Source organism: Anticarsia gemmatalis, chromosome 30 (assembly GCF_050436995.1).
Source record: "Anticarsia gemmatalis isolate Benzon Research Colony breed Stoneville strain chromosome 30, ilAntGemm2 primary, whole genome shotgun sequence".
NCBI classification, from domain to species: domain Eukaryota; kingdom Metazoa; phylum Arthropoda; class Insecta; order Lepidoptera; family Erebidae; genus Anticarsia; species Anticarsia gemmatalis.
This window is the reverse complement of record NC_134774.1, coordinates 4,831,066-4,849,760: the sequence shown is the minus strand read 5'-3', so window position 1 is coordinate 4,849,760 and position 18,695 is coordinate 4,831,066. Positions and strand designations below refer to the sequence as shown.

Below are 18,695 nucleotides of genomic sequence, written 5' to 3'. Positions count from 1 at the left end.
ACTTTGTTTATAGTGTCCAAGTGTGTGCACAATACACAGGTACACTCTCTATTACATCACTCTCATAGTTTGGTGGGACGGATGACCGACACGACCAGTGAGAGGTCAGGCGCAGGACCGACGGCTTTACGTGCTCTCCGAGGCACGGAGGTCTTCGACCTCAACTTCCTTACTCCGGGCAATCTCTAAGAAATTCTTAACAGAAAATCTCAGAAAAGACTTTTTGGCCCGACCCAGGATTCGAACCCGAGACCTCTCGCACCGCAGTCGCATATACTACCGACCGCGCCACAGAGTTAAGTTAGTTTAAAATATTGTAACAATAGTGGAATAAAATAAAAGATACGTCTATAGTGAAATGAATGAAATTGAACTATGATTCGAACCCACTTCGATCGCGAGTCCGAAAATTTTAGTAATGTATTAAAATCTATGTTATTATAATAAAGTCACAAGGTTTCACTAACACACACCTAGCGCCTTCGCCCTTTTCTCGTCCCTGGTCAGATGCTGTCCGCTGCTGGTGGCTGACGAGCCGCCGTCGGACATGCTGCCGTCTGTCAGCCGTCGTACTGTGAGAGGTCAGTTGAGAGGTTAGACAACTTTGTCTGGGGGTAGCTTTGAGTATTGGACATCTTTGTCCGGTGGTGGTCAACTTTGGTCAATGGTGGTAAACTTTGCTCATTGGTGGTAAACTTTGCTCAATGGTGGTCAACTTTGCTCAATGGTGGAAAACTTTGCTCAATGGTGGTAAATTTTGTTCAATGGTGGTAATCTTTGCTCAATGGTGGACAACTTTGCCCGGTAGTAAGATAGCCAAGGTAGTGGGCAACTTTTCCTATTTTTGGATAATTTTGCCCATTGTAGGACAATTTTGCCTATTTTTGGAAAACTTTGTCTAAGGTTACTTTGCCAGGTAAGCTAGGTTTGACGATTTCGGGGCTTTTTAGTAGTGATAGGGGTTTAAATTCATTGAAGTATTCTAACAAAACCAAATTCATAGTAATTTGCCCTGTATCGTGTAATACAGTGTGCTTATTAATTAATATAATTAATTTTTAAACGAAATAAACATTTTTAAATGAAAATTAAGCCTTTAAGGCTAGCCTTAGATACGCGGTAAGTGCACCAATACTAAAAGTAAAGCCATGGCTATTTTCTGAATTTCTTATAGCTTGACAACTTAACAGAGAGCAACTAAAAGTGACGGAGTATTACAAAAAAAATATTTTCAAAGACATGCAGCGACCACTAACACTTTAGATCAAGGGATCCCAACATATTCTTAATCAGGGACCACTTTTATATTATTCTTGTAAGCAGGGACCACTAAGTAACTATATTTAAAATAAAGTTTAATAATCTTTCTGAAAATTTAACATTTTTAATCACCACTGGTTAGGAACCACTGCTATATATATATATCGCACATTTCAAAGTTTACCAAGTTGTACATAGCTACTATATATTTACCTCTCTTGTCCCTCACGGCAGCCGGTCTCTGGTCGCTAGTGGCTAGCGGCGCGCTGTACGTGTGGTTGTGTCGGACACGCTCCGGGGCCGCGTACGAGAACCGACCCGCTGAGGGACCCACCGTGCTCTGTGGAGAGACCAATATGTTAATTATATACATACATAAATAATAAATAAATAAATTTTATCGTCTATCACGGCTATTACATACATACGTAAAAATAATACATAATATATATCACTTAAATGCTCTATGGACAAACGAATATTACATACAAAAATAAATTTAACCCATTAATGTCCCACTGGTGGGCAAGGGTCTCTTCCCGTAATGAGGGAGGGGTTAGGCCTTGAGTCCACCACGCTGACCAAGTGCGGGGACTTTGTATACCTTCAAGAACTGTTCTAAACAACTCTCAGGCATGCAAGGTTGCATCACGATGTTTTCCTTCACCGTTGGAACAAGTGATCATTATTTCTAATACACACATAACTTCGAAAAGTCATTGGTGTGTTGCATCTGGCTCAAACCTGCAACCACTTGCGTGGTACCAACTTATACCACTCGGGTACCACTGCTCTTACCCAATGTTAGAATATTTTTGTTTAATTACTACAATATCAGTTGACTTTACTTAGGTGGTATTGATATGCCCAGTAGTGGGACAGTAATAAAATAAAAGGTATTATCTTACCTGCAATAGAGCATGGCTGGAATGAGCGGTGTTGAGGTCTAAGGCGGGCTGCAGACCGGACACGTGCGGCGGCGCCAAGTGATGACGGGGCCCGAACTCTGTCTCGACAATATTATATCATTAATAATAAGGTTCAACTTAGTATAAACATATACCATCTTATTCATAATCACACTATAAACCTATTTTAGTGAAAAAGCTACTACAATATGTTTTCTCTCTTTCATTTCGCTAAGGAGTGAAAGAAACAAAACACTTTATAAGCCTTTCATAACTTCATATATTTTTATGAATAAGAGGGTTTGCGTATAAATTTACTACACAATACCAACTTTGCCACACATCACAGACAATTTTGCCCACTGTTTGTTTGTGGTATGGTTAGTGGTCAACCTAGTGTCAAAGTTGTTCAAGCCGCCCGAAGGCCTTTGACATGGCTTTGCCCACTTGAACTCACCATTATGCATATGCATGTTATCATGTTGGTACGCCTGTTCGGGACACTCGTACTTGACCACTCCGGGGCGCGCCACTGGGTCTAGGGGCTGCGGCGCGGGGGCGGGTTGCTCCTAGAAATTAATAATAATAATTATTTCCTAATATAAAAGACTAAAAAAAATTTAAAAATCTACTGAACGCCATATTTTTTCATAACTTTCTAAAGTAGGTAAAATATATGAAACACTTAGATATTACTAATCTAATATTATCTAGGAGTAAACGCTAAAAAAAGTTATAAACGTAATTTTTTCCATCAAAAAACTATCTAATACACATTCATATATAAATGAATTGTTGTTCATTAGTCTGGCTAAAACTCGTGAACGGCTGGACCGATTTGGCTAATTTTAATCTTGAATTATTTGTTAAAGTCCAGAGAAGGTGTAAAAGGTGAATAAATTTGAAAATGCGCGGTATAAAATAAAAACAAGAAAGCGTGAGCAGCGCGAGTCAGCTAGTCAACAATATAAAGTTCCTAAATACCGCTTAAAATAAAGGTCGTAAACGCCACATCATCTTCAACTAAAAATCAACTCTATTCTACTAACAATAGGGTACAAACCTGGAAGCATCGTTTGCCGAACATATGGTGTTTCTTCTGAGGCTGGTGCGGTGCTGAGCGCTCGCGTGCGTACGCGGCGTCGTAGGGACGGAACTTCGAACTGAAAATACAAATTAATTAAAACATCTATTTAATAAGTATTACACTAATTATAAGATATAAAAGAGCTTAAAAGGAGAAGCCACCAACTGTATAACATTGTAAAATCGTGTAATAACGAAATAAAAACTTTTTGATTTTTTGTTTTTTTTTTTGAAAATAATAATAAAACAATAAAAAAACAATAAATTTAACTCATTAATGTCCCACTGCTGGGCAAGGGTCTCCTCCCGTAATGAGCGAGGGGTTAGGCCTTGAGTCCATCACGCTGGCCAAGTGCGGGGACTTTGCATACCTTCAAGAACTGTTCTAATAAATAAATAAATAATATAGCGCCTTATAAAAAACACCCACTATTTACGATAAAAAATGTAAGTCCTATATAAAATGGGGAGAGCAGTGCCATCTACCGGGCACATTTCTAAACTCCAGGCTACAATTGACAAATATTCTAACGTTTATTGAAGTCTTTTAAAAATAGTAAAAACCAAATGAGGGTAGGCGTAGAAACTCGCCACAAGGAGACGACGCTTAGTCACGTCAGTCTCCAATGACTTTTCCAAGTTATATGTGTATTAGAAATAAATATCACTTGTTTCAACGGTGAAGGAAAACATCGTGATGCAACCTTGCATGCCTGAGAGTTGTTCACAGTTCTTGAAGGTATGCAAAGTCTTGGTCAGCGTGATGGACTCCAGGCCTAACCCCTCCCTCATTACGGGAGGAGACCCTTGCCCATAGGACATTAACGGGTTAATTTATATTATTTATTATTATATTAAATTAGAATATATCTACCTATGCGTTGGCTTGTTGATAGTTAAATGAAATAAAGTTATCGAACTGTATACGCCATTTTATCAGAAGTTTTCAAATATACTAATCATAGTGATATACAAATTTCAATGTGTATTCATCATGACTGACATTAATTTTTTCTTAGTTGACTTGCATAAATTTATCTATACAGATAGTAGATTTTGAGGTCTGTAAAGGAGGTCCCAGGTTCAGTTACTAGTCAAAATTGTGTTGGTAGTAAAGACGGTAGTGTATACGGTTGGTGATCGTGTGGTCCAAGATTTAATTTTCGAGTCGTGCAAAGTGGTGTAATTGCCTATGTGACAGGTCGATTGAAAATATACTGACATTTACATGTAAAAAAAAGATGTAGTTTATTATTTCATCCCGATTTTTTACTTACTCTCATTTAAATTCGTTCAGCAGTTTGGTAGTAAACAGCTACAGACAGATCTTCAACTATTTCTTTCCTCAATTTTATCTAAATCCGCCCAGTAGTTATCTCGTGAAAGTGTAAGGTTTAAACTATTCTTCTGTTCAATAGCGTTTAAACTAATATTAGGGCGGGGAAAAATCTTCGCATTACAGTATGTATGAACTTGTAATAAAATCTTTTCTCTGCACAAAAAAGCTCGATATTTGAGTACCTCACGAGCTCACTGAAAGAAACCTAATGAACCGTGTACTCATTTGTGATTGTTGAAGCCAAAGAGATTTTTACAAGTTCATACATACTGTAATGCGAAAAGACTTTTTCTAACCTAATATAATAAGCCGATTAATGCCGAACCGAAAATGTTTGTAGCAAGCCAAACACACATATATGCTTACAAACTTTCGAATTATTAGGTAGTAGGATAAGAAATCTTTAAAAAGATTATAAACTCCGCCTACTTTTAAAAAAATCCTTATTCGTCGTACACAAAAGTGGGTGGTGACAATATATACTGACTGACCAATGACAGCGGTTGTTTCATAATCTATACGACCAATAAGGAAACAGCCTTCGTTACTTTGTGATAACAATCTTATTTATAGCTTAAGATATGATATGAAAATATCTAGAATAAGGGTCTCCTCCCGTAATGAGGGAAAGAGGCTTTGAGTTTATACCATAGGGTCTATCTAAAATAAAAAATACATTGGACCTATAATGTCCCAACGCTGACCAAGTGGGACTTTGCATACCTTCAAGAACTGTTCTAAACAACTCTCAGGCATGCAAGGTTGCATCACGATGTTTTCCTTGCACCGTTGGAACAAGTGATCATTATTTCTAATACACATTTCGAAAAGTCATTGGTGTGTTGCTTCGGGTACAAAAATCTTTTAAAGACTTTTATATTGTATACAATACACAGGTACACTCTCTATTCCATCACTCTCATAGTCTGGTGGGACGGTAGACACGACCAGTGAGAGGTCAGGCGCAGGACCGACGGCTTTACGTGCTCTCCGAGGCCCGGAGGTCTACGACCTCAATTTTCTATCTCTTCGAAATTCGTACCAGAAAAGCTGTGAAAATAGTTTTTGGCCAACATGTATGTATGTGAATGAAGCAAGGGAAGTTTGTAAGGATCGTACCAAGTGACGTTCTTATGTCTTTCTACCCCTATGAGAAGAAGGCTTGAATATGAATCTAACATTGTTAATGGCGAAACGTGGCTGTATTTCATACACTTAAACCTTCAAGTATAATAGTTATGATCGAAGATATAGACAGAGGTTTAATCCGTTTTTCTTAAAGACAACTCCCGCACTAAAAATCGCTCTTGTATCTGTACTTTTACAAACATACAAACAACGGACACAAAGTACAACCAGACCTGAAACAACTATTTGTGGATCGCATAAATAATTGTTTCGGGTCTGGTTGTCAGGTCGGGGAAAAAGTCTTTCCGCATTATAGTATGTATGAACTTGTAATACCATCTCTTTGGCTTCAAGAATCACAAATGAGTACACGGTTCATTAGGTTTCTTTCAGTGAGCTCGTGACAAATAATTGTTGCGTGTGGCGACCTTAACCACTGCGCCACGGAGGTGGTGTACGTGATAATAATATTTATTTATTGTTGTTATAATATATGCTGATTAATCATTTACTTAGTCTTAAACTATGTGTCATAAAAGATTAGAAATTGCTAAATAATGGTACATGATGTCATTCAGAATTTTGGTCATCCATACTAATCCATACTAATATTATAAATGCGAAAGTAACTCTGTCTGTCTGTCTGTCTGTCTGTTTGTCTGTCTGTCTGTCTGCTACTCAATCACGCCTAAACTAGTGAACCAATTTGCATGAAATTTGGTATGGAGATATTTTGATACCCGAGTAAGGATATACGCTATATATCATCACGCTACGACCAAAAGGAGCAGAGTACAAGTAATTAATGTTACAAAAACGGGGAAAAATTTCACCCATTCTCTCTTATTGGACGGAAACAAAGTTGCGCGGGTCAGCTAGTATACTACAATTGTATAATCATCAGCCTTTCTTCCAACTATGTAGGCTTCCAGGCTCACCGGATGCAGCTGAATACCAGTATTGTACATGCAGCGACTGTCTATCAGACCTCCACAACACAGTTACCTGACTTATAACACGATACTAAGACTGGTTGTCAGACTTTCAAGATTCTGACTACTGGTCGAGTCAAAGATCTTTGAAAATGAAACCTGGGACCTACAATTTAACGTACTTTCCGAAACACCGAGTCAATCATCTACAGAACAACCTCGGCAAGCGTAGCTCAACCTCAGAGATCGATCCGTGCGGCTGATATTTCTTTAGTCACTCGGTTTGTATAGTTACCCATCCAGTGACCAACCTCGACAAATGTAACTTAACCTCAGACGGTATTAATCCTTTTGTTTTGTTTACATAAACATAGTTCATTTAAAACACTTCTTGTCATTGAAAATACTACTTAAATATACTAATAATAAGGTGTATTTTAGAATGACAAAACAGAATACCTACTCCCAATAATCATGTTTATCACATTCAAATATAATCTTTGTTGAATAAATATAGAGAAATTGAAGTTTTTTAAGTATTAAACAACAAATATTTTAAGCCAATCGTATAAGCAGTTTTTGACAAAATTTGGTACAAACTAACATAGGGGGTCAAATATAGACCCCTTTAATTCTCCAATCTGCAACACACCAATGACTTTTCCAAGTTATGTGTGTATTAGAAATAATTATCACTTGTTCCAACGGTGAAGGAAAACATCGTGATGCAACCTTGCATGCCTGAGAGTTGTTTAGAACAGTTCTTGAAGGTATGCAAAGTCCCCGCACTTGGCCAGCGTGGTGGACTCAAGGCCTAACTCCTCCCTTATTACGGGAAGAGACTCTTGCCCAGCAGTGGGACAGTAATGAGACAAATCTATACTAATATTATAAATACAAAAAATTCTTATTCAATATTTACTAATCTAACTTATACTTTCTATTACTTTAACCCTGTCCCACTGCTGGGAGACCCTTGCCCAGCAGTGGGACAAATAGAAAAGCCCTCCTAAATAAAAAAGTGTCAGTATGTATGTGTGTTCTTACCTATGAAACTCCTGTGCCGAATCGCTGCCATCGCACCACTCTCCGTCAGACAGAGATGGCACTCTCTCCGAGCCCATAGAGGACACCGCGCTGTCCGATGCACTGTCTCGCTCTGTCGACAAACAATAAAAATTAATAAGTTTAACCTAATGTCCCACTGCTGGGCAAGGGTCTCCTCCCGTAATGAGGGAGGGGTTAGGCCTTGAGTCCTGTTGACAATCAATAACATTTAATAAGACATCATCTTCACCTAGCCCATAGCCAGTTGCGCTCACAGGTCGGTAAACTTTGTGTGTTAAGCAAACTTTAGCGCGGTTATTTCATAGATGGGTGACCGCATAGTGAATTGAAAAACTTTTAAAAGTTTTTTTTGCAACGTCATGGACGCCAATTTGTAATACGATACTTTAAAAAAATAAGACAAAATTAAGTTTAGACACGAAAACTGTTTACAAAAATATAGACCCCAAGAAAATCTATCAAAAATATAAACTTCCAACTTTTTTCTAGTTGACCCCCTCTCAAATATTTTGCTAAGTCATTGACCCCAAAAAATTATTAAGTCAATGACCCCAAAATATTTTGCTAAGTCACGGACCCCACTTTTTTTTAAATAGAAAAAATATTGACCCCAAAAAACAAACCCTAATTTTTTTCACAAAAATATACCGGAAAAAATAAAGACCCCAAAAACTTTACAACAAGAAAAAACCGCGAAAAAAAATCGCAAAATCATTGTCAACAGAAAAAAAATCTAAAAAAAATTCAACTTAACAAAACATAAAATAAACAAATTAAAAAAATAAATATTAAATAAATAAAATAAATTTAAATATCACCTTACACCACGATGGTTTGCTAGAGGGTGCTAATATAAAGTAACAATGTCATGAAAAAAATAACAAAATAAAATAATGTTTTTGTTTAATCTGATAAGAATATTGGTGGTCATGATTACTCACTGATAACGGAGGGGCGTGGCCCTTATCAGCGCGTGTGAAAGGTCAAATCTACGTAAGAAAGGCCTTATCTATACGAGCCCAAATTATCCCACAGCATCCCTAAAGGAAGGGTAGAAAAAATTGTCTAGCCTTTCTTCCAACTATGTTGTAGTCGGCTTCCAGTCTCACCGGATGCAGCTGAATACCAGTATTGTACATGCAGCGACTGTCTATCAGACCTCCACAACACAGTTACCTGGCTTATAACACGCTACTAAGACTGGTTGTCAGACTTTCAAGCTTCTGACTGCTGTTAACGACTGTCAATCTTTGAAAATTACAGCTTAGTACCACAATTGAAAAAGACAAATATACCTATGTCATTTTCACTCACACATGGTCATTTGATTCATACCAGTTGAATTGATTAGTTATACAGTGTTTTGTCACTTACAAACAATTTTGTAACTGTATATGAGTGAAGACAAACCACTGTATAACTTATCAGAGCTTATGCGAAGTTTATAAGCAAAACTGCATAACTACAGACTTTAAGGCGCTTATAGCTAGTAGCGCTCACCGGTCGGTAAACGATCAGTGTGTTAAGTAACATTACATAGATGTATGCAGTGTTTGAGCTGAGCGTCTCCGTGCTTGAAGTCACGGTTGTTGTTTAACATAACAACAGTTAACTCATGTCAAACGTACCAACTACTTTGACACTAGCTAGTAGCGCTCACCGGTCGGTAAACGATCAGTGTGTTAAGTAACATTACATAGATGTATGCAGTGTTTGAGCTGAGCGTCTCCGTGCTTCAAGTCACGGTTGTTGTTTAACATAACAACAGTTAACTGATGTCAAACGTACCAACTACTTTGACACTAGCTAGTAGCGCTCACCGGTCGGTAAACGATCAGTGTGTTAAGTAACATTACATAGATGTATGCAGTGTTTGAGCTGAGCGTCTCCGTGCTTGAAGTCACGGTTGTTGTTTAACATAACAGCAGTTAACTCATGTCAAACGTACCAACTACTTTGACACTAGCTAGTAGCGCTCACCGGTCGGTAAACGATCAGTGTGTTAAGTAACATTACATAGATGTATGCAGTGTTTGAGCTGGGCGTCTCCGTGCTTTAAGTCACGCTTGTTGTTTAACATAACAACAGTTTACTGTCAAACGAACAATCTTGCTCGGTGAGGATAATCTATGACCGTTGCTATCAAGAAAACTGCTTATTCAATACATTACTCATTTGCTGAGTTGACAAAATATGGCCAGTTGGCCAACTGATAAAGAAATATGGTTTACAGATAATCTAATCCGAGAATTTAAGGTTATTTACCCTAAAGAAACTGATAGGTACTCTAAATGATGCAATTGTAGATCACATTTTCAGCAAGTCACAATGAAAATTCAGTTTTTTATCTTTCACGTAGAATTACGTCACGTATGTTTATGCAAAGCTTTTTTTTAGTAACAGGAAAAACAACCATGACTTTCAAAAGCTGACTATCTTAGTAAAACTACTGATTATGAGATTCTGTTCCCGTTTCGCGTGATTCTAACTATCTATATAGTAACCTTCTTTTCACAAACACACTATAAACCTATTTTAATTAAAAAAAACTACAAAAATATGTTTTCTCTTTTTCATTTCGCTAAGGAGTGAAAGAAACAACCGGGACCGACTTTTAACGTGCCTCTCCGCACGGAGACGCCCAGTTGAAATACCACTATGCGGTCACCCATCTATGGAGTGACCGGGCCAAGGGTTGCTTAACCCACAGATCGTTTACCGACCGGTGAGCGCAACTGGCTATGGGCGCCTCGCATATATATGTACAGTACATATGTACTGTGCTTTATATATAGTCATGTTCGTTATCAAAACTTTTTCGGCACGCGCGAAACACGATATATATCTTATATAACACGATTATATCAGCAACTGTTCACGGCAGAAATAAATAAAATAAAAGTATGCATGACTTTTAAAATTTGCAGTTATTGACTCAGTGCTAGGGTGATCGAATGATGATGATTTCTGAGGTACATTTAGCGGTAGTTTATCTATTCAATAGCGTTTTTTTTTTACATGAGTTTAAACGCTATTGAATAGATAAACTACCGCTAAATGTACCTCAGAAACCGGGGGTGAGACTGCGACAACAACTCTCACACTTGACATTCCTCGTTCCTTGACCACGTTGTTATAACAACAACGTGGTCACCTCGCCGCAATAACAGAAGCGCCGCGGGTGGTGGGTTTGAATCCCTTCCGGGGAAAATCTTTGTGTGATGAGCACGAGTATTTGTTCTGAGCCTGGATGATAATGTTTCTATATAAGTATGTATTTAGAAGTATATAAGTATGTTTATCAGTTATTTGGTTACAGTACAAGCTCTGCTTAGTTTGGAATTAAATGACCGTGTGTGAGTTGTCCAATGATATGCATTTATTATTATTATTTATTTATCATTATTTCTAACTAGCTAAACCGCGCAGCTCCTCTCACGCTTTTTTCTCTCTATAAAAGCTTTCCCGTTTTTTAAATACAGTTTTACAAAAACAATTCTGGTCTGGTCAGGTTTGTTCTTCCATCAGGCACAAACGCGCCCAAACGGTTCTAAACTGCATCTCTCTCACTCTTGTGTTAAAATTGTTCAAGCCGAAGGCCTTTTACGTGGCTTAGATTAACATTACAATAATTTAAGATTAAATTGGAAAATAAAAATAACGAAAAAGGTAGATAAATATAAAGAATACTAACCTGTCATCATCATATGAGAATGATTGTGATGCGGGGCGTGGTGCGCCGCCGCCCCATCCAGCATTCGCATCGTGTACATGCCTGCAACAAACAAAACAAAATATTAATACATTATACATACTTTAATGAAGCAGTTACATCCGAGTGGTCTAAATTGTGCAATCCACGCAAGTGATCGACTATTCGAACCTGAAGCAATATACTTAGTGTATAAGAAATTCGCTTGCGTCAAGAGAGAATGGGTCAAAAATTTTCCCGTGTTTGTAACATTTTTTCCAGGTACTCTGCTCCTATTGGTCGTAGCGTGATGATATATAGCCTATAGCCTTCCTCGATAAATGGACTATCTAACACTGATAGAATTTTTTAAATCGGAATAGTAGTTCCTAAGATTAGCGCGTTCAAACAAACAAATAAACTCTTCAGCTTTGTAATATTAGTATAGATAATTATCTCTTGTTCTAACGATGAAGGAAAACATCGTGATGCAACTTTGCATGCTAAAATTTGTTTTATACATTTCTCGGGGGCATGCTAAGTCACGCTGGCCAAGTGCAAGTTGGGACCCGCACTTGGCCAGCGTGGTGGACTCAAGGCCTAACCCCTTCCTCAAATTCGGGGACTAATTAATCAGGGCTTACATGACATTTATAAGTAAGGTTGCCGGATTCAGGCTGATAATTTCCTGAACATTGGAAATGGCAAATGGAAATCAGAGTTTTGGTCCGGTCTGAGACTACACTTACATAATAATATATTATTAATATTATTTCTATAACCAACAAAAAATAAACGACGTAGTATCGTGGTTAAAAACTAGTATTTTTTCATTGCGGGACAATAAAGTGAAATTATTGGACACGAGACAACTCGCAAAATTTAACGCAACCCTAATTATATTAGGTCGTGAAAAAAGTCTTTTCGCATTATAGTATGTATGAACTTGTAATAAAATCTTTTCTCTACACGAAAAAGCTCGATATTTGGGTACCTCACGAGCTCACTGAACGAAACCTAATGAACCGTGTACTCATTTGTGATTCTTGAAGCCAAAGGGATTTTATTACAAGTTCATACATACTATAATGCGAAAAGACTTTTTCCTCAACCTAATAAGTAAGACAGTATGTTTTCAGTACGAATGGGTGTGTCCGCACCTAAAGCAAAATACCTATATGTTGCAAAATATTCCATCTGGTTACGGTCCAGTATCTTATCTAATCAGATTTATAACGCAAGGCCATTTGAGCGCTGATACGGCCTACTACCAGGTGGGACAAGCGATAGATTGCCAACTAATCGACTTTGAAATACTTTTGCTAATCGCAATAAGTAAGTCAGAAATTTTAAAAAGAAGATTTTGCATACAATATTTTCGTATTTATACATACAATAGCTGACCCGCGCAACTTCGCTAGCGTCACATAAGAGAGAATGGATCAAGATTTTCCCTCGTTTTTGTTACAATTTTTATTGTTACTCTGCTCCTACTGGTCATACCGTGATGATATATAGCCTATTGCCTTCCTCGATAAATGGACTTTCTAGCATTGAAATAATTCTTCAAATCGGACCAGTAGTTCCTGAGATTAGCGCGTTCAAACAAACAAACTCTTCAGCTTTATAATATACAAAAACGGGGAAAAATTTGACCCATTCTCTCTTATGTGACGCAGGCGAAGTTGCGCGGGTCAGCTATACTATATAAATATATCAAAGTTTATGAGAATAGATGTTTGTTCATTCGAAATTTTGCGGAAAAACTAGCAATATCGTAGGTCATTCTTAGTGCAAAAATATTTAGGAAAAACCGTTTAGCAGATGGTAGAACACAGGTGTGATATAGATAAGTTATCAGTTTGATAAAGAACTGGTTACGACATGACGACATTTAAGATTAGTATTGATAAAAACAATTATTATTTACTAGTTTGTCCACGCAATTGGTCAGCGTGGTGGACTCGAGACCTAACTGCTCCCTCATTACGGGAGGAGACTCTTGCCCAGCAGTGGGACATTATCATAGCCTTTTTTCCAAACTATGTTGGAGTCGGCTTCCAGTCTCACTGGATGCAGCTGAATACGAGTGTTTTACATGCAGCGACTGTCTATCAGACCTCCACAACCCAGTAACCCGGGTTATAACCTTCGGTAAGAGTGGTTGTCAGACTTTCAAGCTTCTACTACTGTTAATACTATCAAAGATCTTCGAAATTGACAGACGGGACCCACAATTCAACGTGCTTTCCGAAACACGGGGGAACACGATATAAGTATAAGCCGGTCACCCATCCACAGAAAAATCTCGGCAAGCGCGGCTTAACCTCAGAGTTGGATCCGTGCGGCTGTTTTTAACTAAACCACGAGCTCCTCAGCAGTGGGACATGAATAGGTTAAATTTATTATTATACTTATTTTGCTAGCATTCCATCTGCGACTTTTTTCGAAATTTCACGCCCTTCGGGGTGGAATTTACAAAAATCCTCTCTTAGTGCTCCTCTACACTTGCTAAGGAATGTTCATAGCAAATGTCAAGTTTGTACGCTCAGTAGTTTCGACTGTGCGTTGTCCATCAGTCAGTCAGTAACGGAATAGTAACTCACTAAGTCACTGATGTTCTAAATTGTGAATTTTATATACCCCTAGCCGCAAACCTTGCATACTCTCTACTAAGTTGTCAAACTAGCTCTGATTAGAATCTAGTATCCAACGAATATTATAAATGCAATCATTCCTAAGTATGGATGTATGTTTGTTACTCTTTCACGCAAAAACTACTAGACCAATCTCAATAAAATTTGATACACAGATAGCTTATAACCCATATCGACATATAGGATACTTTTTACCCCGGAAAATCTATTCACGCGGACACAACCGCGGGTCGAAGTTAGTGTATTTAAAGTGCAAAAGTCCCTCGTTGGGCGCCACGTGTAAAGTATTGGACTTTGTTTTTTATCAACTGATAAGTGATAAGACAGCACGCGTCGATACTGTGATTATCATATGAGGAAGTAATCATTGTTATTTATAATAAAACAGAATTTGTTTGTCTGTGTGTGCGGAACTACGGAACTGATGGACTGGTTTTGAAAAAAAACTTTGTTAAACGGAAGCTGTGGTAGTCAATAGTGTATGTGACTGCCTCGGGTTCGAAACCTGGGTCTGGAGAAAAAGTATTATCGGTTAAGAACTTCTCGAAAATGCCCAGAGTTCGGAAGTTGAGGTTATAGACCTCCGTGCTTCGGAGAGCACGTGTCGCCTATGGTCCTGCGCCTGACCTCTCACTGGTCGTGTCGGTTATGTGTCCCACCAGACTATGAGAGTGACGTAATAGAGAGTGTACCTGTGTATTGTGCACACATTTGGACACTATAAACAAAGTCCTGCAGTTGGCTGGTTTCAATGAAACTGGCCGTAACCAAATATCGGCCAGGAGGCCATTATTATATAAAAATAATTTAAAGATTAATTTATCTAAATCTCTTAACATTATCATAAATGTTTTAAATATTATGATTTTGCTGTTTTTTATCGAAATTCTGACTCAATTTTACATTGTTTTTGCTGCGAATAATAAATAATATAATCTATATTGCATCACAGATTTTTTATACCACATACTTGTCAAGTGCGAGTCGGTTTTTATAGTAAAAAATTACCAATATTATAAACTCTAATGTAATTCTTTTTTTTTATTCTTTCTGTTACGCTTTCATAAATAGTTGAAATGACTTGAATAAATTGTAATGCAATATATTCTGAGTAAAGATTTTGATGATAGTTCTCGCAGGTAAGGTAAGGTACCAAGCGTATAATATTTTTTTTTTGTATTTTTCCAAATAATTATCGTTCAGTATTTTTTACATGAAAGAGTAATACACAAATATACATTCATCTCAAACTTTCGCATTTATTCATCTCAAACTTTCGCATTATTCGTCCGCGTGGAAACCCTTCCCGTGTAAATCCCGATCCCTCGGGAGCTCCGGGATAAAAAGTACCCTATGTGTTATTCTGGGTCTTCAGCTACCTATATACCAAATTTCATTGTATTCGGTTCACTAATATTTGCGTGAAAGAGTAACAAACATCCATACGTATACATACATACATTCTCACTAACTTTCGCATTTATAATATTAGTATGACATTCTATCCTAGCATCCTTGTAGCATAGCTACACAGTACATTTCTAGTAAAAAAATCTCTAAAACAAACACCCGACCAGTCGCAAATCGAGAATTTTAACAATTCTTATCATACAATCAACTGACTGGAAACAAAAGACCTTAATTCCAAGTAAAAAATTGTTAATCTTAACAAAAACCTTGTTCAAATAAAACAAGAAAGTCATACATAACGAATAAATGATAAAAATATGTACAGTCAGCATTACATCAAAGAGATAAGTTGTATTTGCAAATGGCCTTAGGGACATACATATTATCACGGCTGTACAAACTAGCTGAACCGCGCAACTTCGCTTGCGTCGCATAAGAGAGAATGGGTCATAATTTTCCCCGTTTTTGTATTTTCACTGGTACTACCGTGTCCTACCTGTGGCTATATATCATCACGCTACGTCCTATTGGTCGTAGCGTGATGTTATATAGCCTATAGCCTCGATAAATGGGCTATATAACAGTGAAAGAATTTTTCAATTCGCAAATTTCAACTGTCTAACTATCACGGTTCATGAGATACAGACAGACAGACAGACAGACAGACAGACAGCGAAGTCTTAGTAATAGGGTTCCCGCTTTTAATCTTTGGGAGGTAAAAAGAGGACAATTAGTCAAATATAAGGTCGGGGAAAAAGTCTTTTCGCATTATAGTATGTATGAACTTGTAACAAAATCTATTTGGCTTCAAGAATCACAAATGAGTAGGTATTTTTCATTAGGTTTCTTTCAGTGAGCTCGTGAGGTACCCAAATATCGAGCTTTTTTGTGTAGAGAAAAGATTTTATTACAAGTTCATACATACTATAATGCGGAAAGACTTTTCCCCGACCTTATATATTATGCACTCTTATAGAAGTTCCGAGAACATTTCTTGTGACTTGTAAAAACCCATTTTATGCAAATATTGTTATCATTATTTGCTAAAAATGTAAATATATATTTTCTTTCATATCTTACCGTCATAAAATTTGTAATACTTGTTCAAATATTCCACTGGATCCGAATACATTAGCGGGCCGAGATACGGCGCCATCGCATAAAATGGCGGGGAGTAGTAACTCGCAACCGTCAAATCCATATTTAAATCTTCGAAAATCTCTTCAATCCTTTATAATATTATCTTTATAATATCAATTTATTATCGAAATAACTTTCATTTATCTATTCCGATAGGTATTTAATTGAAATAATTAAGTTTTCAATCCGCCATTTTCTTCAGATTTTCCATGACGTAGAAGTCATGCCCTCGTTGGCAAAACCTTAGGTACATACAGCCATTGTTATCTTGAACAAACGGTACTATTGATTCACGGATCAAAAAATAGTCTATATTTAAACGAATACAAGCAAAAGTTATATCTTTTCAGTACTGAAATAGACACTTTTATTAAAGATTCACAAGTCGTCCGTTGCCTTCGTAAAGCCATACAAAGTCGGCACATGCATAAACTACATTCGCTATGCACCTTTCTGCTAAACAGTGTCCTTTGAAAGTATGGCATGGGTATTCCTTTGCAAACTTTAAAAAAAAACCCAACTGTCACTCGTAAAAATAAAAAATAAAAACAACTGTCACTTCAAATGTCAAAATTTGGCGCGAAATGTCTTTAGCCAAGTTTTTTTTTTGTTGTTTTAAAAAGTTTTTATGGCACTTCACTTTACAATGCAGATAGGCATAACAAAGAGTCTGTAAACGTAAGAATAGATGCCCATGTTTAGATATAAATTAAATTAGAATTAAAAAACAGAATCGCATTATTTTTTACACAACAATTTTGAATACAATTTCACAAACAACACTCGCGAAAACATCAAATTCAAATCAAATCAATGAGCAATTGAGAAACAATTAACTGATCAACCATTTACTCTTTGAAAACGTTAAACATAGAATGACATGTTGCAGTCATATACGACTAATATATAATTTTAAGTTAAATAGTGTTATCTTATTTACTTTAGCGAACAGTAAGGTAAATACAGAAATCCCTATATACTCCATATCGCTACGTCTGCGCTATACGACGCAAAAGTAATGACTAAACGATTTTTATCAATAATTTGGAAGTCTGATAAAAAGACCCCGCGCGGTTTTGTACGTTTTCCAACCCCCTAATTTGGCCAATTAGGGGACAATTTTTTCAAAAATAAAGTAGTATATTTGACCTTGAAATTTCAACTATCTAAATGCGAAATTTCATAATAATCGGTTTACTAGTTCAGTAGTAATAGCATAGAAGACATATTTTCTTATTTATAGTATTGGTATAAGTGCCACCGCACAACTTAAACGCACGTGATTTAGAAAGCAAACTGAATGTAGGCACAGTGCAAAAGACTCTCCGTTGACTGTTCTAACAATCGAGCGATCGAAGCGCAATAGTCCTAGCCGTCGCGTCTATGTTGTAGTCAGCTTCCAGTCTCACCGGATGCAGCTGAATACCAGTATTGTACATGCAGTGACTGTCTATCAGATCTACACAACACAGTTACCTGGCTTATAACACGATACTAAGTAAAACTGGTTTTCAGACTATCAAGCTATTGACTACGATTAACGACTGTCAAAGGATCTTTGAAAATGACAGCCGGGACCCACAATTTAACGTGCTTTACGAGACACGGAGGAACTCGAAATGTATAATATGGTCACCCGGCTAGCTGAATTGAAAGATATTGTATTATTTGATAGCAAAATAAATCATATTTCCGCGTTTAAGAATGATTTGAAAAACTTTGAAGCAAGAGATAACCGAGTGGTTTAACTTCTCACGAAATTGATGGATGATTTAAATTCAAGGCTACAATGACTTTTCCAAGTGATGTGTTTGAAATAATGATGATTTGTTATAACGGTGAAGGAACGAGCAATGTCATGTGTGAGAGTTGTTTAAACAGTTGTAGTAATGTAAAGTCTACAATCTGCACTTATAGCGGGAGGAGACCCTTGCCCAGCAGTGGGATATTAATGGGTTATATTTATTTATATTCATTATTTTATTAACCCGTGATCTGTATGACAAGATGCATGGATGTGAATGAAGCAAAATAATGCTGTGGTAATCGTAGCAAGTCTAATGCCCGGTGTCTGAG

At 37.2% G+C, this 18,695-nt stretch overlaps 1 protein-coding gene and 1 long non-coding RNA gene across 12 annotated transcripts in view; both read right to left on the bottom strand.

Annotated features, from left to right (window-relative positions):
- Nucleotides 1-18,695, bottom strand: part of LOC142985437 (segmentation protein cap'n'collar-like) — a 185,414-nt gene that overhangs the window by 10,453 nt on the left and 156,266 nt on the right. For 8 of the 11 annotated variants that reach the window (XM_076133624.1, XM_076133625.1, XM_076133616.1 and 5 more), the window contains exons 12-18: nucleotides 11,416-11,496; nucleotides 7,701-7,812; nucleotides 3,232-3,331; nucleotides 2,626-2,737; nucleotides 2,169-2,266; nucleotides 1,474-1,600; nucleotides 468-572 (exon numbers count right to left, since the gene is read on the bottom strand). In XM_076133624.1, coding sequence (XP_075989739.1) covers nucleotides 468-572; nucleotides 1,474-1,600; nucleotides 2,169-2,266; nucleotides 2,626-2,737; nucleotides 3,232-3,331; nucleotides 7,701-7,812; nucleotides 11,416-11,496 — 735 coding nt within the window. The remainder of the gene's footprint in view (nucleotides 1-467; nucleotides 573-1,473; nucleotides 1,601-2,168; nucleotides 2,267-2,625; nucleotides 2,738-3,231; nucleotides 3,332-7,700; nucleotides 7,813-11,415; nucleotides 11,497-18,695) is intronic. The other 3 variants (XM_076133626.1, XM_076133621.1, XM_076133623.1) reach the window with 1 other exon arrangement.
- LOC142985443 (uncharacterized) overlaps nucleotides 1-18,695 on the bottom strand; it is a 161,186-nt gene that overhangs the window by 10,453 nt on the left and 132,038 nt on the right. The window lies entirely within an intron of this gene.